At 41.8% G+C, this 22,462-nt stretch overlaps 1 protein-coding gene across 2 annotated transcripts in view; it reads left to right on the top strand.

The window, feature by feature from the left end:
- Nucleotides 1-12,277, top strand: part of ZHX2 (zinc fingers and homeoboxes 2) — a 64,755-nt gene extending 52,478 nt beyond the window's left edge. For both annotated transcript variants that reach the window (XM_075352902.1, XM_075352903.1), the window contains exons 3-4: nucleotides 6,439-8,965; nucleotides 10,873-12,277. In XM_075352902.1, the coding sequence (XP_075209017.1) occupies nucleotides 6,622-8,961 (2,340 nt within the window). In that variant the 5' untranslated portion in view covers nucleotides 6,439-6,621 and the 3' untranslated portion in view covers nucleotides 8,962-8,965; nucleotides 10,873-12,277. The remainder of the gene's footprint in view (nucleotides 1-6,438; nucleotides 8,966-10,872) is intronic.
- The last annotated feature ends 10,185 nt before the right edge of the window (nucleotides 12,278-22,462 follow it).

Here is a 22,462-nt window from a genome sequence, read left to right as displayed (position 1 = left end):
GCACACATCGCTACGTGTGACACCCCGGGAACGACAAACAACACCGTACCTGTGTCCTCCGGCAACAAGGTGGGCGTGTCTTTCCTTCGGCTGCTCTCCGCCCCTGCGCTTCTATTGGACGCCTGCCGTGTGGCGTCGCTATGACGCCGTACGAACCGCCCCCTTAGTTTGTTCGGCGCAGCGACGTTGCTAGGCAGGTAAGTATAGTGTGACTGGTCCTAGCGATGTTGTGCGCCATAGGCAGCGATTTGCCTGTGACGCACACACGACGGGGGCGGGGGCGATCGCTAGTGATGTCGCACCGTGTAAAGCAGCCTTTAGTCTGAATTATTGGACTATCTGCAGTTCTACTATTCTCATGTTAGATGAATTTTACGGGATGATGACACGGGTGGTCATTATTAAACCTCTCTGGAAACTGCCGTTCCTCTAGTTAGCACTCCTGGAAATGTGGTGTGTGTGTTTTTTTTTTTTTTTGTTTTTGTTTTTGTTTTGTTTTGTTTTTTGTTACTACAACAATCATCATATAATCCAGGCTGGTGATAGTGTATTGAAATGCTTTATTGACACAGGGAATGGTAAAACTGGTTTACTTATTCCATTTCCAGGAAGAATACCTGAGGAATGAATCAGACCTATAGGCAGATGTCATATGTTTTCCTAGTAGTGTTGTTTTTTGTGGTTTCCCCCCCCCCCCCCGATATTTTTTCCTTTTGTATGTATATATATATGTATGTATGTATATGTGTATATATATATATATATATATATATATATATATATATATATATATATATATATATATATATATATATATATATATATATATATATATATATATATATATATATATATATATATAAATATCTCTATATATCTATCCTTGCAAAACTGCACACAGTAACACTGACACTTGGTGGTGAAATTTTGCATAAGTGTGTGAGCAGTTATGGAAATACAAGCACTTGGTGGGTGCGCACACCGCCTGACCGTGCACAGTGGACATGTAAGGTGTTCACACAATTGCACGGATATCTCCATGTTTACATTGATAGCTCATCCTTAGGTCAGGTCGTCAGTGTCTGGTCGGCTGAGGTGTGACGCCCGGCGCCCGCCCATCAGCTGTTTGCAGCCAGAAATGCTAAGTTCTGGAGCTGCTCCATCATCTGATAGCGGCACATCCATCTCCCATTCACATCAATGGCAGTACCCAGCCGCTATCAGATGTCAGAGCATCTCCAGGAATGCCGGTGGCACAGAGCAGCTGATTTGCGGGAGGAAGCCGGGTGTCGGACCCCGGCCGGTCAGACCTTGATTACTTAAGCTAAAGAGAGACCATCAATGTAAAAGTAGTGGCCAACCCCTTTAAGAAAGGGGGGGGGGGGGAATTTGGTATCTTTTTGGGCTCCCACTGGCTGATCCTTTGCAGCTCTGTCAGGATCTTTTGGCCGAGCAAACGTTCCTTTGTATGGGGAGGTCTGGTGGACAGCTAAGAGTCAATATGAACAATCCTCTGTGCCTGAGGTTTAGCTCTAAAGACAGCAGAATAGTGAGTGCAGCTCTGGAGTATAATGCAGGATGTAACTCAGGATCAGTGCAGGATATGTAATGTAATATATGTACACAGTGACTGCACCAGCAGAATAGTGAGTGCAGCTCTGGAGTATAATACAGGATGTAACTCAGGATCAGTACAGGCTAAGTAATGTAATGTACACAGTGACTGCCCCAGCAGAATAGTGAGTGCAGCTCTGGAGTATATAATACAGAATGTAACGCAGAATCAGTACTGTAATGTATGTACACAGTGACTGCACCAGCAGAATAGTGAGTGCAGCTCTGGAGTATATAATACAGAATGTAACGCAGAATCAGTACTGTAATGTATGTACACAGTGACTGCCCCAGCAGAATAGTGAGTGCAGCTCTGGAGTATAATACAGGATGTAAGTCAGAATCAGTACAGGATAAGTAATGTAATGTACACAGTGACTGCACCAGCAGAATAGTGAGTGCAGCTCTGCAGTATAATACAGAAGGTAACTCAGAATCGGTACTGTAATGTATGTACACAGTGACTGCCCCAGCAGAATAGTGAGTGCAGCTCTGGAGTATAATACAGGATGTAAGTCAGAATCAGTACAGGATAAGTAATGTAATGTACACAGTGACTGCACCAGCAGAATAGTGAGTGCAGCTCTGGGGTATTTTTCACAATTTTGGTTACAATCCTAACTTTTTTACGACAGAAAACTTGCCTATAGTCAGTATCCTGGGGATTTGGTGACAATAGAGACAAGGAATATATTACAAGGTGACGTCTTTTCTCAGACGGCAGTCTTTGTGAGTTTTTTTTTTTTTTCTGCTCTGGAAATGACTGCTGGGGCCGGGGCTTCATGAAAATTGCTGACCTGGTGCAGGAATGTGCAGCCGTGTGCGCTGGAGAAAGTTCATTAGCCGCAGTAACTGATTAGCATTCACTCCACACAGAGCGCCTCATTAGAGCGCCATCATTGCGCCCCCTCCGCGGTGATCACATTCCGCCCGGATGACAGCGATGCAGCTACCGCTGCAGGTTTTTTTTTTTGTCATGTTATATCCTAGTGACAGCAAAATCACCAGTTCATTATTATTTAATTTTTTTATTTATTTATATATTTTTTTTTTATGATCTTATCTTTCCCTGGATAAGCTGGGTGGTCTACAAAATAGCTCTGTGGCAGATCAGCTACTTGTAATTTCCTGTGTCTATTGTCATTGCATTACTAGGCAGTTTATGCCCCCCCCCCCCCCCAATATTTCTTGCACCCCTGAAACAATCATTGTGCATATTACGGTGGCAGCAAACGCTGACCATCTTTTTGCTGCAGAGGGTCTCTTTAAATATGCTTAAATTTACATTCAGGAGCATGGGAAAGCTGGGTGGCCAGCTTTAAAGGGCTTGTCCAGGACTGAAATATTGAAGACCTTTCCTTAATTGTTCGGATCTGACATCTAACCAGGAGCGTGGAGCCGAAACCGCTCGGCTCAATACACCGCGTAGTGGCCGATATTGGGTACTGCAGCACAGCTCCTATTAACCCCTTCACCCCCATTTTTGTATTGTTTTTTTTCCTCCCCTTCCTTCTGAGAGCCAAAACTTTATTTTTCCGTCATAATTGCCATATGATCTTGTTTTGTTTTGATTTTGTTTTGTTTTTTTTGCATGATGAGGTGTACTGTTAATGAATATATTGTTTTTACCATATAGCGTATTGAAAAAAGGAGAAAATATATATTAAAAGCTCGGAGGAATTGCGAAAAAATGAAATCTAAAGTCCTGTTCTGCAAATTAGTCTCCAGTCTATTGCTCTCTGTTATCAGCCATGAGTTGTGTTTTTTTAAACAGCTTTGTACAAAGTTCAGAACAGTCCCTGTATCCAGACTCGCAGGGTGCGCTGTTCTAGCAGCTCTTGCTTTTCTCCCCGTTCGGCGCCCCTTTAAGGCGTCTGGGCTGTAATGTGCCGGGTGTGGAGCCGCAGCTGTCTGGCAGCTCTGCGCACTGCGCCCAGGACGCCTCTGACTCCGGATCTATATTAAAGCCTTGCGGTTTCATTGACTTTTCCGAGTGCCTGGTACAGTGACGCAGACATGGTTACCTGCAGTATTCCGGGAGGGAGCTGCATTCTGAATTCTGCGCTGTGCCGTATACCGAGGCTATCTGCAAAGCCTGTCTTTTGGGCAGGATAATACAAGAACTCTGCTGCATTTACAGTAAAGATCCCTTTAAATAGATAAATAACCAAAGCTGCCGTTTTGGTTCTCCTCCTTCCCTTGCACAATTGCAAAAATCCTAGCGCCCCCTTCCACCACTAGGGGTAGTATAATCCATAGGTGCATGCATTTGGCTGCTTTTTAGGTCCATAAATGCAGAGTCGTAATTTGAAGCTCGCGGGCCCGAATGCAAAATCTCACTCCATAATTGGGAGGAGGCGTGCGTTTTGTTTTTTTTTTTTCCACTCATTGTTTTTTATGTTTATTTTTCCAACAAACTGCAACTGCTTTATTTTTTCGTCATCATAGCCATGTAAGGCCCTGTGCGCACGCTGCGATTTTTGCTGCAGAAAATGATTATAACCTTGCGGCAGTCATTCCCCAGCAAAACCTATGGTATAAAAAATGGTGCGTTTTTTTCACCTACAGATGTTGTTGCGGATTTTCCGATGCGGAATTAATGTGAATGTCACTTTTCTGCAGGTACCTGCGGTTTTTGCCATAGATAATGGTAAAAAACTGTAAGGAACAACCTGCGAAAATTTTGCGGTAAAATCGCTTGCGGTTTTTGGGTGCAGTTTGCTGCGTTTTTTTTACCACCGGTGCGGTAATCTTTCAGAGGGTGCGGAATTTTCTTAATAAAATTCCATTTTCTAGTGCGCACAGGGCCTTAGTTTTTTTATTTTTAGTTTGTTTTTTTGTTTTGTTTTTTTTTTGTGACACCACTTTTATTTGACAAATATGATGTACTGAAAAACAGGATAAATGTGATGGGGAATTATTTATTATTATTATAATAATAATAATTTTTAAAAAATGTACAATAAACGCCTTTTCTGCTTGGCACAGCCAAACCTGAAGAATCATTGTATCAGGTCATTTTATATTGCAGTTATGGAAAAACCCACCCAAAAAATAAAAAAAATATTATTATTATTATTATTATTATTATTATTATTATTATTATTTGGGTGGGTTTTTCCATAACTGCAATATAAATGACCTGATACAAAGATTCTTCAGGTCCGGCTGTGCCAAGCAGAAAAGGCGTTTATTGTACATTTTTTAAAAATAGTTTTTATTTTTATTATTTATTATTATTATTATTTATTATTATTATTATTATTATTGATTTTCTATTAGATATTAAAATGTATAATATATAAACATTAAAACATTCTATATATTGCTATATGCTATATTAGATATTTTATTAGATTTTATTATAATGCACAATAAATTATATATTCAATGAAAAAAATAATAGAAAAAAGATTATTATATATAATATATATATATATTATATATAATTTCTTTTTATTATTTTTTTTTTCATTGAATACATAATTTTAGTGTGTGTGTGTGTGTGTATCTCTATCGCTCTAATCTTTTTTTAATTTGCCTTGCCCTTTCGAATACTGGCACACAAAGGACTAGGGGGCACATTAAGTAGGGAGTATGTGATGCCTGCAGCTAGATGAGAAAGGGTTCTTTACAGTTACTGCAGCAGTCAGACTGTGGAATGCCTAACAATAAGAGGCAAATACTGTGTCAGCAGTCAGACTGTGGAATGTCCCACATTAAGAGGTGCAAATGGGAGATGCTGTGTCAGCAGTTAGAGAAGGGCCAGAAGGTTTTCTCACAACAAATGGCAGCAATGAGGGTCTTCATGGGTGCAGGAACCGTTTATATGCTGGTGTCTGAGATGGACAGCTGCTTGTAAACGATTAATCAGCAGCCATCATGGCAAACTCTTGTTGATGTTAACGGGGAGCTCTCTGGTATGGAGTGGACTCCACTTCTGAATCCGCTCAATACACTGGTACATGTATAACTTGAAAGGGATAAATAGGATTGGTTTTCTCAAGTGGGCCTAAGTGACCTTTTTGGGCACTTCCAGGACACAGGTGCCAATGTGACCCATATATTACTCCCCTGTATAAAAGCTGTAGACATGTAACTGGTAGATGAATACTGTGTTTTTCGTTTCATAAGAAGCACCCCAAATTTAGAGATGTAAAAAAAAATGTGGTACGTTTTATAATCCGGTGGTGTCTTGCCTGGGAGATGGAGCGGGGTCACAGGAGGCAGGGGCGGTGCTGGAGAATGGCGATGCTGCGGACGGTGCAGAGGGGGGCCCAGATACTCGCTGGGGCAGCCGGCGGTGCGGTGCGCTGTGTTGGGGCAGCTGGTGGTGCGGTGCTCTGTGTTGGGGCAGCCGAAGTTGCTCTGTGCTGGTGCTTGCTGTTGGTGAGGCACGGGCCATTCTGAAGATGTCAGCGGTGCGGGCTTCAAAGAAATGGCAGCTGAAGTCGGCGCATTCGCAGTTAAGGGGTTGAGCCAAGAACTCAAACTGCTCATGTGCAGACTCTGGGCGCCATTATTTCAAGCCCTTACCGCTGACATCTTCAGAATGGCCCCTGCCTCACCGCGACAGAGCAGTGCTGCAGAAAGCAGCACCCACAACACAGCGCACAACATTGCCCTGCCTCCTGTGACCCCTCGCCACCATCCCCCGGTAAGCTATTTTCGGCTTTTAAGATGCACCCCTCGTTTTCCTCCAAAAGTTTGTGAGGAAAAGTGCGCCTTATAATCCAAAAACTATGGTATACATGTAAGTGAAACCCTAAAGTGTTGGTCCTGATTGTAGACCTTGCTCTCATTACTGCCATTTTTGTTTTTCAGGTGTCGTATGTATCATAACTCTATGCAGATACAAGGAAACCACCGAAGTTCACGCTGGCTAGTGTGTGGAGTAGAAGACGCCGTTGCTTGAACAAAACCACGCCTAGACACCTCCCCGCCCAATATTTTTTTACTTATCCTCTAGAACTCATTTGCATCCTATAGTTATAACTCCGCTTTATCATGGCCAGTAAACGAAAGTCCACAACGCCATGCATGGTCCGGGCAAGTGAGCTCGTAGACCAGGACGACCAAGATGTTGATGATTTGAGCAACACTTCCGCTTCACAGACTAAAAGTAATTGGCTAGCGGAGAAAGACGCGGAGGACCACAATGTGGTGGATGAGAAACCGCCTGCCGAGCCTCAATCCAAAAAGTTGCAAGGTGGTTACGAATGCAAATACTGCCCTTATGTGACGCAGAATCTCAACGAGTTTACAGAACATGTGGACATGCAACACCCGAACGTCATCCTTAATCCTCTTTATGTTTGTGCCGAATGTAACTTTACCACCAAAAAATATGACTCTCTATCTGACCACAATTCCAAACATCACCCGGGTGAGAGCAACTTCAAGTTAAAGTTGATGAAACGGAATAACCAGACCATTCTGGAGCAGTCCATCGAAGGCAGCGGTGACGTTTCCAGTTCTCACGAAAACATGGAAAACGATTACAATCCGTCTGGCGTATCCATAAATAAGCTGCACGTCAGTAAAGCGGGGAAAAGTAAAAAAGTGCGTAAGGCCGAAGAGTTGCTGTATGATAGCCAGTATGGACTATCGGAAACAAATGGAATTTTGGGAGATGGTTTAACTCATGTGATGCCGTCTGTTCAACTTCCACCCAACGTCCACCTTCTTCCAAAAATCCCTGTACCTCTAAATAGCAACAAATACAATTCTGCTCTTGACACTAACGCAACGTTGATCAGTTCTTTTAATAAGTTTCCTTACCCTACGCAAGCGGAATTGTCTTGGCTGACCGCAGCCTCAAAACATCCAGAGGAGCAAATAAGAATTTGGTTTGCTACCCAAAGGTTGAAGCATGGTATAAGCTGGTCTCCAGAAGAGGTGGAAGAAGCTAGAAAGAAAATGTTCAATGGGACTATCCAGTCTGTTCCACAGACCTTTACCGTTTTGCCAGGTCCGTTAACTACTGCTAAGGTTGCTCAACCGATTATCCAGACAGCCGTGCCTTGCCAAATTCTTGGGCAGACAGGTCTAGTCTTAACACAAGTGACCAACACCCCCACTGTGACCGTGTCGTCATATTCTCGCAACCCAACTGGAACTCCAAGTCCAAGTAGGAGACGTTCCTTACAAATCTCCCACGAAGCTCCAGAGCTCAAGAGGCAGAATACAGTGAAAGCTTCATCTCTATCTACTCCCCGATTAAGAATGGTGTCTCGGTATGAGCGCAAAAAGACCAACGAGCAGATTGCCCTTTTGAAGGCCAGTTTTGTAACTAGTCACTTTCCAGATGATGTGGAGATATCCAAGTTAATAGATCTCACTGGGCTACCTAGGAGTGAAATTAAGAAATGGTTCAGTGATTATAGGTATAGGAGCCAGAAAGGAATTTGTAACATCACTAGTGAAACCCTACTTAGGGACCGAATGTCCTCCAGAAATCGACGGCCCTATCATTACAGAGAAATAACCCCCACAAAGCTTGCTGAGCTTACAGATGAACAGCTACAGTGTCTCGAAAACAGCTTTCAGAAGAACTGCTACCCAACACATTCTGATTTGGATTTACTACGATCTGAAACAAGACTGTCAAGGCGGCAGATAGACTACTGGTTTACGGACAGGAGGAAAGTTAGAGATTGCATGGAACAAGCCGTTTTGGACTCTATGGGTTCGGACAGCAATGATGGACTTATGAACGGCATAGCTACACAATCCAGGAACTTCCCAAGCTCTTGGTCTTCAGCACCGTACAAATCTAAGCCAGAGCAGCTCCATCTGTTGAAAAGTACCTTTGCGAGAACCCAATGGCCAACTCCGCACGAATACGATCAACTGGCGTCTCAAACTGGGCTTGTTAGGACAGAAATTGTAAAATGGTTTAAGGACAACAGATGTGTTCTCCGGAGTGGGACTTTAAGGTGGATGGAGCAGTACCGGAAAATGTATGAGCGCTCTCTGGTAGAGCGTAAAAAGTTTATCAAGATTGCATCCGCCACTAATACAGGCAGAGACATTCTCGCCAAGTATTTTGAGGAATACGGACAGTTACACGAGGAGGACGTCGATCTTCTGATGATCAAGGCTAAAGTAAATGTTGACGAACTTAGAGCGTATTTTTCAGAAATGCGAGAACAAGCTGCTTTAGATCAGATGAGTTACGAACAAGATGATGATAAGCTTGATTTGGAGAGCGAGGCGAAATCGCATGGGGATGAGGAAATGGTATCAGACGGTGAAGATAGCTGGAGTCAGACTGGACAGGACACCCAAGACGATGTTGGTGATTATGACTACGGAAGTACACCCAAAGAGGAGTCCTGTGTCTAACCAGGTAACATTGGAACTCGTTAGGTTTTTCTTTTTACCAAATGAACCTAATTGCTTTGCTTATAGTGTTCAGAATAGCAGGAGGGGCTCTTAAAATTGTCCAAAACTCTTCTTCTTTGTGATTTAGTATAGAGATGGTCAGCGTGAGCACTTAGGACTGGGTAAAAGGTTTCTCACCTCTTCAGCTCTTCAGTTAGTGGCCTGATGAACGAAGTTGTGGGCCAATTGGTGATGATCACATCTTTAGATCTTGGTCAAAAAGGAATATTGAGTTCTACATTCCAAATGTAAGGAAGTTAAGGAATCTTGTGTTGAAGCTCAAAAATTGGGTCTTCATAGTTTCATGGTTTGTCTATGAAAAAGGACCAAATTGTTGAGCGTCTGAAACGTGTAAGGCTTTGTGCGCACTAGAAATGTGAAGTTTCTCAAGAAAATTTCTTGAGAAACTTCTGGGAGTGGAAGATTTCCGGACCTCCGGAAAAAATCCGCACCAAATCCGCGGTAAATCCACATGCGATTTTCCCGCAGGTTGTTCCTTGCGGATTTTGCAGGCTGTACTGCAGAAATCCGCAGGTACCTGCGGAAAAGAATTGACATGCTCATTTTCTTAAGAAAATCTTCTCAAGCAGCAGCGTGCGCACAGCTATTTTTTTTTTCTCATAGGATTTCCTGGGAAATGTCTGCACAAAGATTGCAGACATTTCTCAAGAAATTTCCGCAGTAAATCCGCGGGTAAAACGGCCTAGTGCGCACATAGCCTTAGACATCATGAATTCCTTACACTTGTAACTTTTTGGATTTTAATGGATTTTTAATATAAAAAAAAAAATGTTTGGGGTGCTGGATTTGTATGTTTTTCTTCTGACCTATAGTCAACGTTCCATGGGAACACCACCCTGGAACCTTCCTGTGCACCCTCCTATATGGGCTGTATTATAGCAATGCGGTAAACTGAAAGGTGTTGTTTTTTTTTGTTTTTTTTTTGTGTCCTTAGACCTCAGTTGATCAAACATTGATGACCTAGCCTGACACCCGGCACCCCCACCGATGGCTGTTCTCGGTAGCAGCAGGTGGCTTGAAATACTCAGTTCCGGAGCTGCCCTTTCTTCTAATAGCAGCCACGGCCAGGTACTGCACATCCACGTCCCATTTAAATCAGTTGGAGGCAGATGTGCAATATCCGGGCGCGGATGCGGTCAGTTGGAGGGGTAACTCCAGAACTGAGCATTTTCGGCTGGCGCTGATAAAAGCTGATCGTCGGGGTTCCTGGGTGTCATACCCTGGCCGATGGTATAGGTGGTGGTGGTGGTATAGGTATATAGTTATTCACTTTTTTATAGTGCCATTCCACAGCACTTTACATACATTGGCAATCCTGTTCTCACAATCTAAAGTCCCTATCAGTATGTTTTTGTAGTGTGGGAGGAAACCGGAGTACCCGGAGGAAACCCACGCAAACACGGGGAGAACATACAAACTCCTTGCAGATGCTGTCCTTGGTGGGATTTGAACCCAGGACCCCAGCGCTGCAAGACTGCAGTGCTAACCACTGAGCCACCATGCAGTGCTAACCACTGAGCCACCGTGCCGCCCGATCAGACATTGATGACCTATCCTAAGGAAAGGCCGCCAGTGTAAAAGTAATGGACAACCTCTAAGCTCCCCATGCACTGCCGAACAGTGGTCCTTATCTTACCTGACAATTGTCTGCCAGAACCGGTCTACCCGTCAATATCGGATTCATCTGACGTTGATCCAATGTGTGCAATCTGTTCTGAAAATTGGGGAGGGTGCCAAGTGTTGGATTTTTTTTTGCCATAAAGCCGAAATAGTCAGGTGCTAGTTTTTAAATATACAGACTACTCCATTCAGTACCTTTTTAAATAATGACTTTTTTTTTTTTTCTTCTAGGTGTAAAGACTTCGGAGTGCGCGGACTCATTTCACTTTGAAGATAAAATAGAGATATATTTTCCTACTGTTGATATGAAAACGTGCTGGTTTCTGCTCAGCCCGGACTGCGTCCTTAGCCTTCTCACATTGTAAAACGAAACAGTTCTTTCCTTGCCAAAGAACGAAATTTTCAAAGACTTTGTACATTTCCCGCCCATTTATTCTCTACTGGAACAGTTTTGAGTGTATAAAAGCTGTTGGTTACCATCCTCTGATTTTTATTTTTCTTCCCTAATTTTGGCAAAAAGATGCAATTCATATATATATAATTTTTTTTTTTTTTTTTTTAATCAAACTTTTCATTGTTTAGATTTAGTAACCACTAAGTTGTCGTTTTTTTGTTTGTTTTTGTTCCTCCCCATTTTTATGTATATAGAAAATTATATATTTGTTACTTCCTATGGTTAGAGCCATTTTATTAGGCCGGAGTCACACTTGTGAGAGACTCTCTTGCAAGTCTTGCATCACATCACCCGATATGGCCCGCAGCTCTCCGGACAGGAGCATCTCGGCTGCATAGAAATACATGCAGCTGACCCGCTCCTGTCAGGAGAGTGGGTGGCCATGCCGGGTGTTGCGATGTGAGACTCGCGCAAGTGTGACTCCAGCCTTACATGGATTTCTGGTCGTCAGAAGAGAGACGGTGGGTGGTTTAAAAAAAAAAAAAAAAAGTTGGGGGTCTGAGTGTGACTGGATGAAAACACAATCCGGATCCCATTCAAGATGAAAGAGAACACAAGACACGACTGATGCGCTCCACCAGAATGGACTGGTTTGCCAAAATTGGGCATTTTTCGTTTGGGTTGTTTTTTTTTTTTTTGTTTGTGTTTTTTAATTTTCTCTAAGATCCAGTCTAGAAAAAAAAAATGGACGTTATTACGGTGGATATTAAACTTTAAGGGCTTCCTGGTGTGGTTAGGTTTACGCAAGTGTTTTACTATACTGAAAAAAAGAATTGCTAATGATATGTGTGTGCAAGAAATAGGTTTGTTTTTGGTTGTTTTTTCTGTTTTTTGTTTTTTTTTATTCAAAATATTTACACATTTTTGTTTTTTTGTATTTTTTAAATATATGTATAAAGGTATTCGAAAGCCGTAAATGCAACTAAAGACTGTCAGTTTTTAGGTGTAGTCGAGCCTACCCAGTGAGTGCACTTTTTTTGGGAGGGAAAAGGTTTAGTTTTTATTTTTGCTTTCTATTGTATATGATGAGAAAAGAATAGTTGTGTTTTGGAAACCTAATAACGGCGATAATCTCATTTCACTGCACAAATATACTAGGAAGTTTGATGAAAATTCTGTTTTTTTTGTTTTGTTTTTTTTTTTTATATATATATCTAAAAAAGTGAAAAAAAATCAAATAAATAAAAGCATTTTTATTGCTTGAATAAAAGCTACCTTTTCCTATTTTTTTTACTTTTACTGCTAGAAATAGAAAACATCGGGAATGGACTGGAAAAATGGGTTTTATTCAAGTTTTACTCTTCGGCTATGTGCCCGCGGGAGAAAGTAACCGCGGATTTTGCCACGGAAAACTATGGAAAATATTTAATGAAACACAATTGCAAAAAAAATGTTTTTAGCCCAAACTGCATCATTTTATTCCATCGTGGATGTTGGTCTTCTTCCTATTATATTGGCTCCACTGCTGGCCGTGCCGTCCTCGTTTCCAAGATGAGCGGTCGGTGTCCTCTAATCTTGGTCTTCTGTGTTGGGTATTAGAGAAAATCCAGTCCTATGAGGGGTTTTCAACCTGGCGTTGGCGCAATCACTAAACGCGACAGTTAAATGCCCTGGTTGACGATGCATACGTTCACTGGCACCAATCTGCTTCCTCATGACCTGATCGTTGTGTTCTAAGACAGCCAGGGGTGTACTGGAGCCCCAGTCACTGCCATCATGGTCCTCCCATGTAACCCAGATTGTGGAATTGGTCTATAGATTTCACTGCCATCATGGTCCTCCCATGTAAGGCTGCTTTCACACATCTGTTTTTCAGTCTGGCACAATCCGTCGAATTGCAGATAAAACTGATCCGGCGTTGGATCAGTTTTATTCCCCACAGACTTGTATTAGTGCTGGATGGCCTTGCGTTGTATGCGGCTTCTGCTGGATCCGGCGAAATTTCTTCGTCCAGTTGCCGGAAAGGACACAGCATGGAACGTTTTTTTGACAACGGAAGAAAACCAAACCATGCCGGGTTCGGCATGTTGTATAATGGAAGCCTATGGGTGCCGGATCTGTTGTCATCCGGCATATGATGGAATCCAACAACTGATTCAGTTTTTTTAAACTGAGCATGCTCCGTATCACAACGGATCCGTCAAAAAACAAAAGGAACGCATGGAAAAAACTGATGCGACGGATCTGTTTTTTCACCGGATCGGTCGCATCATTTTTTGTTGCCGGATTGTGCCGACCGGCAAAAAAAACGGATGTGTGAAAGTAGCCTAACCCAGACACTGGAATTGGTCCTCTCATGTAACCCAGACTGTAGAATTGGTCTATAGATTTCACTGGTATCCTCCCATGTAGCCTGGACTGTGGAATTGCAGTCTATAGAAGTCGCGTTCCTCCCATGCAGCCCAGACTATGGAATTGGTCTACAGATTTCACTGCCATCATTCAATAGTCTGGTCTACATGACTAGACCATGGTCTATAGATTTCACTGCCTTCATGGTCCTCCCATGTAGCCCAGACTATGGAATGGTCTATAGATTTCACTGCCTTCATGGTCCACTCATGTAGCCCAGACTATGGAATGGTCTATAGATTTCACTGCCTTCATGGTCCTCCCATGTAGCCCAGACTATGGAATGGTCTATAGATTTCACTGCCTTCATGGTCCTCCCATGTAGCCCAGACTATGGAATGGTCTATAGATTTCACTGCCTTCATGGTCCTCCCATGTAGCCCAGCTATTGTGCTGCCTTGGAGAATGAGAATACCAGGTTATTTTTACCGTACAATAAATGCAAAACCCAAAGAATGATGGAATTGTTTTTGTGGATCTTTTTGCCCTTTTTACCCCTGTATGGAATTTTTTTAAGTACATTTATATACTAAAATTGGATTATTCAAAATTACTCATGAGACAAAAAAAAGCCCTCATTCGGCTCTGTTAGCAGAAAAAAAATTCTCTCACCTTAAGGAACAACAAAATCTAAAGTGCAAAAAAGAAAAAAAAATAATTCTGTCCTGAACTGGTTAATGGATCTCCATTTGCTGCATGAGGAGGAGCAATTCAGATAATAGAGCAGAGTTCAGATGTCTATGGCAGCCATCTATTTTTGGAGACAATAGAGCCTCAAACCTGGGCCTATACTGAGACTTCAGGCCTGAGGCGCCTGCGTGGATCGGCCTTTTATCAAAAATAGAGCAGTTGTCCATAGCAACCAGAATCTAGCTTTTATTTTCCTACAGTCTTTTGGTAGATGACACGAAGGGTACGCTCACACGAGCCTGCAAATCGGACGAGTGCAATGCGAGAAAATCTGGCATTGCACTCGGACCTATGTTAGTCAGTGAGGGAGAGCGGTTGGTCAGCTTTTCTCTCTTACAGATTCTGGATGCGAGAAAAGTGGCAGCATGCTTCGATTTTCTGCTAGAGCCATATACCTCGCACCCATTCAAGTGAATGGGTGCGAGAGATACATCGGACTGCACTCTGATGTTATCCCAGTACAGTGCGATATACGCACAGGCTGACGACTGAGGAGATGGGGGGATTAACCCTTCCCTCTCCTCCGCAGCGACCGTCCTCAGCTTCACAGCTGTGACCTGCGGATTGGATGCCATACGCTCGTCTAAGTCCAGTCTAATGATCTGATTGGTTGCTATGGGCAACTGTTCCAGTTTGGCTTTTTTCTATTGTAGGCCCTTCTGTCAGCCATATTGTTTACATATGTCCAGGCTTGACTTCCTCTAATGACCTGAGTGAACAGCGTCATAGGGATCTCTGATGCTGTCAGTTCAGGTCATAGGACTTGTGGGCAGACAAGGCCTTGCATCTGTATTTTAGCTGTCTGAATAAGGCCGGAGGCAATGTTTATGTCCCCATATTGCCCTGACCACCTGCAGTTTAGGTATCCAGATTACTACAGAACCATATGATTTTAAGGGATTGTCCAGAACCTGGGCAGGGCTGGGACTTAGGCCTGAACTCCATAAAAGTCAATGGGGACCTGAACTTCTGTGCTGGCCCTGTGCACACTGGGAAATAACTTTTTCTTAAGAAAAATCTGCACCCTCTGGCAGAATACTGCACCCGTGGCAAAAACTGTGGTAATAACGCACCTGTGATCCCGTGATATTGCCACGGGGTTTTTTTCTGCAGGTTGGTCCCTGCGGTTTTTTCGTTTTTTTTACCATTATCTATGGCAAAAAACGAAGGTACCTGCGGAAATTAAAAAAGGTCGTCCCTTTCCACTCAGCATTTCAACAAACTGTTAGCATACAGAGAGCAATACGAAAAGCACCCTACTCTGGCCTCTGACACAGATCTCCATATCAATATATATAAATTATATATATATATATATATATATATATATTCGCACAGACAGACCACTTCCACATTGTCAGTTTTTTTTATTTTTCTCTTTATATTTTTGAGTAAACTGTAAATAGTTCTTTTATTCTATAAACCAGAGGCCCCCAACTCCAGTCCTCAAGGCCCACCAACAGTGCAGGTTTTTGGGATTTCCTTAGTATTGCACAGGTGTTAATGTAATTACCTGCCCAGGTGCTGGTTCCAACAGCAGTGCAATGCTAAGGAAATCCTGAAAAAATGCACTGTTGGTGGGCCTTGAGGACTGGAGTTGGGGAACCCTGCTATAAACTACTGACAACGTCTCTGAATTTCCAAGCAATGAATTTTTGTATTTATTTTCTGAAAATGAGAAATGGTCAAAATAACAGAACAATGCACAGAATGCACAGCGCTTTCACACCTCCAATAATGCCAAGAAAACAAGTTCATATTCATTTAGAAACAACAATACTAATAATGTTTTACCTCAGGAGGAGTTCAGAAATCAAGAGTTTGTGGAATAACCATGATCTTTATTCCCAGCTTTCATGCGTCTTGGCTGCTTTCCACCAGTCTGTCACATGGCTTTTGAGTGACCTTATGCCACTCCTGGTACAAAAATGTAAGCAGTTCTTCTTTGTTTGATGACTTGTGACTATCCATCTTTCTCTTAATTACATTCCAGAGGTTTTCAAAGGGGTTTAGGTCTGGAGATTGGGCTGGCCATGACAAGGTTTTGATGTGGTGGTTCTTCATCCACACATTGATTGACCTTGCTGTGTGGCACTGGACATTGTCCTGCTGGAAAAAACAGTCCTCATTGTTGGGGAACGTTGCCTGAGCAGAAGGAAGCAACTGTTCTTCCAGGAAAACCTTGTATGCAGCTTGATTCATAGTTTAATCTGCCCAATTTCTAGATTAAGGTAATCTTCTCTGAGTCTAATTTTCAACTTTGCCCTCTAATGGTTAGACAGAGACCTGGAGAGGCGTACAAGCCACAGTGTCTTGCACCCGCTGTGAAATTTGGTGGAGGATCGGTGATGATCTGGGGATGCTTCAGCAAGGCTGCAACTAGGCAGAGTAATTTTGCGAAGGATGTATGGATCAAGCCGCTTACATATAGACATTCATGTGTATGTAGATATATATTATGTGTGTCCGTGTACAGTTTGGCGCTCCGAATATCCACTGTTTGGTGCAAACCCCGAACTTCACAATTCGGGTTTGTTCATGTCTGTTCAGGAGTTTTCCACTCTGGAGACTTGCTATACTTTACAATATGAGTCAATGGGAATGGTCTGAAGCAGTCAGGTTGTCTTTTTTGAATATTTTGGCAATGATTTTTGCTCCAAAAACCGCTAGCTGTTCTTCATTGTTGAATAGAGTTAAAAAAAAAAAAAAAAAAAAATCTGAAAAATGGCTGCACAAAATACACTACAAAAAAGTTTAAAAATAATTACTGCAAACCAAAACTTTGAAAAAGCTCTCGGGAAATTACCAAAAAGGAGAAAAGAAACAAGGGTTGCCTGAAGTTGTACTCCTGAGCAACCTGTTGGGTTAATGCTCATGAAAAAAGACATTCAGTTTTTCAAGGAAGATTTTTAAAGTGGATCTGCTCCAAAAAATTTTCCAAAAAAAGTTACAAATTTTAAATCATCTTCCTAATAATTCCAGTGTAAATGTTATTATCAGGAATTTTTGGCACTTTTTCCACTTTTTTTTTTTTTTTTGATGTGTTTAGTTTTTTTTTGTTTTTTTTTTTAAAGTGAGATCACTTATACCACATATGAGCAAATAAATTTTAGTGAAATTTAATTCCTCTTGAAATGTCCAAAGATCCGCATTCGTCAAAATTCAGATTCTTATTAATTCACTTCCTCGTGGAATTGGCAAAAGAACGGCTACTAGACGCCATTTTTCTGAAAAAGAAAACGTGGAAAAAAATCTTATTTTACCATCCAGGTCTTTCAGCTTTGATGAGCGCCCAGGATGGTTCTGCGCAACGGTTTTTGTTTTTTCATATGCATTGCTGTAGTTTTGAATGCAAATATTTATTTTATCATATATAATGAAAAGCGTAAAAAAAAAATCTTAAGTGAGCTAAAACAGCAAAAAAAAAAAACCAAACAAAAACAAAACAAGTCTAACATTTTTTTGTTTTGTTCTATGCCATCCACTATGCAGTAAAAATGACCTAGCAATATGATTCTCCAGTTATGGAGATACCAACTTGTATAGTTTATTTATTTATATATATATATATATATATATATATATATATATATATATATATATATATTAGTTAAAAAAGCAAACCTAACTTTGTAAATTAATAAAAAGTTAGTTTGAGTCTCCAGACCTGTAACTTTTTTTTTTTTATTATTTTTCCACTGATGGAGCTATGCGAGGGCTTGCTTTTTGTGTTGAGGCAACGAATCCAAATATATTTATTTTTTTATCCCTAGACTGAATTAAGTTTAGAAATAATTATTAAACATAATTGTATTACTTTTTTTCCTTTTTTTTCTTCCCCCCCATTTAGTGGACTGGCCTTTTCCTGCATGTTGTGTTGCTGCAGATCCTTCCCCCTCTGTGCTGTTGTCTTCGTTCTGCATGGCATCTTCCCAGGTTGGGTCTATGACTTTGTCGTCCGCCACCTCGTCTTCCAAGCTCTGGTCCTCCTGACTTGTTGACTTAACAACATCACTTGTTGGCAACTGTTACTCATCATCATCCACCTCTTGAGACACTAATGGCCGTTCCTCACTGTTGTCTTCTGACCATGGCTGCTATTTGAGTATATCTACACATGATCTCCTCGTGTCCCTCTTGAAGCGTGCAGGGTGAGGGGCCAGACTCAATAAATGGAAATGTAGAGAGTTCCTCAGTGTGTCCAAGTCTGGGATCACTTGTCTCCTGGGGCTTACAATAGTGGGAGCAAGGAGGATTACGTGGTCCATCCTCTTGGTTAGTTAGACTGTACCGTGTGGAAGACGGGGTGGTGCTGGTAAACACACTGGAAGTATCATCTACCATCCAGCCAACCACTGTTCTGGCTTCAGGACTGGTGTCTTATACGCCCCCTGCAAAGTGGAACAAGAAGCTTGGTCTCCTAGATGAGTGTGTTTGCTGTGCTCCCGCAGAAGGCCACGGCCTCAGCCTCTGTGTGCACCACCAGCAGCACATTCACTTCCCCGTCCCTTACCGCAAGCCTTGCACATTTTAAATTAGGTACAATTGCAAACCTTTCAGTATTAATAAAGAAAATAAAATATGAAAGTTTTTTTTTTGTTTTTTTGTAAGGTTTCAGCAGCAGTATACACCAAAACGATCCCTCCTGCACCAGCAGGACTTTTGTTTTTAGGTTACAGCAACTTTATACAATTCCTGCAATAGCAATTAACCCTTGCCTGTATGCCTGCTGTAATCTAATCTGTCCCTCCTAGATCAACTCTCCCTGCACTGCTCCCATAGGTCAGTGTACTGAGCATCGCTCCCACAGGTCTTATATAAGACTTGATGATGCAAAGTGGCCGGCCAATAACAGTAATGCCAGTAGCCAAAATGGCTACGGTATTACGGTGTATGGAAGGCAATCCTGCATGTTGATTGGGTAACAGCCGCAAAACATGAGGGGCGGAGACTCGAACATGGTGCTCGAGTATGCGCAATATGGCGGCATGGTGGCTCAGTGGTTAGCACTGCAGTCTTGTGGTGGCTCAGTGGTTAGCACTGCAGTCTTGCAGCGCCTCAGTGGTTAGCACTACAGTCTTGTGGTGGCTCAGTGGTTAGCACTGCAGTCTTGCGGTGGCTCAGTGGTTAGCACTGCAGTCTTGCAGCGCCTCAGTGGTTAGCACTACAGTCTTGTGGTGGCTCAGTGGTTAGCACTGCAGTCTTGCAGTGGCTCAGTGGTTAGCACTGCAGTCTTGCAGTGGCTCAGTGGTTAGCACTGCAGCGCCTCAGTGGTTAGCACTACAATCTTGTGGTGGCTCAGTGGTTAGCACTGCAGTCTTGCGGTGGCTCAGTGGTTAGCACTGCAGTCTTGCAGCGCCTCAGTGGTTAGCACTACAGTCTTGTGGTGGCTCAGTGGTTAGCACTGCAGTCTTGCGGTGGCTCAGTGGTTAGCACTGCAGTCTTGCAGCGCTGGGGTCCTGGGTTCTAGTCCCACTAAGGACAACATCTGCAAGGAGTTTGTATGTTCTCCCCGTGTTTGTGTTCCTCCCACACTCCAAAAACATAATGATAGGGAATTTAGATTGTGAGCCCCAATGGGGACAGTGTTGCCAATGTATGTAAAGCGCTGTGGAATTAATAGCGCTATATAAGTGAATAAATATTATATATTATTATTATATTACTCAATTGAGCAGCGGCGAGCATGATCTCATCACTAGATACCGTATAACAGCTGCAGTCACTATTTCTGGAATATATCTGTAGTTCTTAAAATGATCACTTGGTGGTGCTGTTGTCAAGTTTTCAAAGGTAAATGTACAGACCAATCTGCCTTAATATTAACCCCTTCCCTCATGGGCGATTTTCAGTTGTATTTTGCTTTTGTTTTCATCTTCCAAGCGCCATTAAGGAAAAAAATTCCAACATTTGCTTTCCAGGTTCATTTATTATTTTTTTTTTTTCTTTTTCAGTTGATGGACCTGGGTCTTTTTTTGCACTCTAAACTGTTGTCTTTATTGATGCACTTTAGCGGTGAATATGATGTTTTGGTCACTTTTTTATTGCATTTTTTTGGGAAGGGGGGGGGGTGTGAAAGGCTGATTGACAGCAATGGCCTTTAAAACTCACTCATTGCAAGGATGTCACGATGACAATAAATGCAACACAAATGTTACTAGTACCCTTTTTAGCTTCTAATACAGCCAGATCAGACCTCATACTTTGCACTGATGAAGGCCAATCACCCCGAAACACTGCGTCTGCAAATTGGGGCTCGGATCTGTCATAAATCCTAAATCATATGAAAAGGGTCGTTAAAGGGCCACTTTTGACTTTTAGGCTTGCTATTTCCAATAGGTGGCGCTAGACTTCATCTCCTTCCTCCCTGAAGAGACAATTTGTATATTGTCACTGGTGTAATGCAGATGTAATAGTGAAATATCCCTGCAAGAGAATAGTCACCATGCCTTTCATGTGGTTACATCAGGCAGAAGCTACAAACTACAAGACTCGGGTTCATCATGTTCCAGCTTGTTCATTGTATAAAGCAAACAGAAGAGAGGGCACCTGTGCCAACAAAGCGCCAGCCTGAGCTCACACCGTACCCGCCAACGCCAGCTGTGTTATACGGTCGGAAACGTCACGGAACTATTTAATTACTGCTCTCAATCACTGACAGCAGCGTATAAATGTCGCAATTGACAGTGAGCACCATCTTAGCCCTTTAGTAAAGCCCAGCCGGTTTCTGTGATTCGTCTGGGGGTTTTTTTTGTGGGAGGTGGGGCTAGTGCAATTCATAGAAAGAAAAGAAAATGAAAAAAAAAGTTTAAAACAGAAAAAAAGGAAAAAAAAATATTTTTTTTGTTTAAAACTTTTTTCTATGAATTGCACTAATGTGTATATATATATATATATATATATATTAGTGTAATTCATAGAAAAAAGTAAAAAGTTTAAAACAAAGTTATATAATTTTTCTATTTCTGATTTAAACTATTTTTTAGACTTTTTTTTCTATGAATTGCACATATATACTGTATATGTATATATATTATATATATATATCTATATAAAAAATAATGTATATAACTATACATCTATATATAAACATCCATATAAAAAATATAATGTACATACTGTATATAACTATACATATATATATATATTACAGTCATATGAAAAAGTTTGGGCACCCCTATTAATGTTAACCTTTTTTCTTTATAACAATTTGGGTTTTTGCAACAGCTATTTCAGTTTCATATATCTAATAACTGATGGACTGAGTAATATTTCTGGATTGAAATGAGGTTTATTGTACTAACAGAAAATGTGCAATCCGCATTTAAACAAAATTTGACGGATGCAAAAGTATGGGCACCCTTCTTCATTTGAACACTCCTAACTACTTTTTACTGACTTACTGAAGCACTAAATTGGTTTTGTAACCTCATTGAGCTTTGAGCTTCATAGGCAGGTGTATCCAATCATGAGAAAAGGTATTTAAGGTGGCCACTTGCAAGTTGTTCTCCTATTTGAATCTCCTATGAAGAGTGGCATCATGGGCTCCTCAAAACAATTCTCAAATGATCTGAAAACAAATATTTTTCAACATAGTTGTTCAGGGGAAGGTACAAAAAGTTGTCTCAGAGATTTAAACTGTCCGTTTCCACTGTGAGGAACATAGTAAGGAAATGGAAGAACACAGGTATAGTTCTTGTTACGCCCAGAAGTGGCAGGCCAGGAAAAATATCAGAAAGGCAGAGAAGAAGAATGGTGAGAACAGTCAAGGACAATCCACAGACCACCTCCAAAGACCTGCAGCATCATCTTGCTGCAGATGGTGTCAATGTGCATCGGTCAACAATACAGCGCACTTTGCACAAGGAGAAGCTGTATGGGAGAGTGATGCGAAAGAAGCCGTTTCTGAAAGCACGCCACAAACAGAGTCGCCTGAGGTATGCAAAAGCACATTTGGACAAGCCAGTTATATTTTGGAAGAAGGTCCTGTGGACTGATGAAACAAAGATTGAGTTGTTTGGTCATACAAAAAGGCGTTATGCATGGAGGCAAAAAAACACAGCATTCCAAGAAAAGCACTTGCTACCCACAGTACAATTTGGTGGAGGTTCCATCATGCTTTGGGGCTGTGTGGCCAATGCCGGCACCGGGAATCTTGTTAAAGTTGAGGGTCGCATGGCTTCAACTCAGTATCAGCAGATTCTTGACAATAATGTGCAAGAATCAGTGACGAAGTTGAAGTTACGCAGGGGATGGATATTTCAGCAAGACAATGATCCAAAACACCGCTCCAAATCTACTCAGGCATTCATGCAGAGGAACAAT

The sequence above is a fragment of the Anomaloglossus baeobatrachus genome, chromosome 6, assembly GCF_048569485.1.
Source record: "Anomaloglossus baeobatrachus isolate aAnoBae1 chromosome 6, aAnoBae1.hap1, whole genome shotgun sequence".
Classification (NCBI taxonomy): Eukaryota; Metazoa; Chordata; class Amphibia; order Anura; family Aromobatidae; genus Anomaloglossus; species Anomaloglossus baeobatrachus.
Note: the sequence above shows the minus strand (reverse complement) of the source record. Positions and strands in the feature narration are given on the sequence as shown.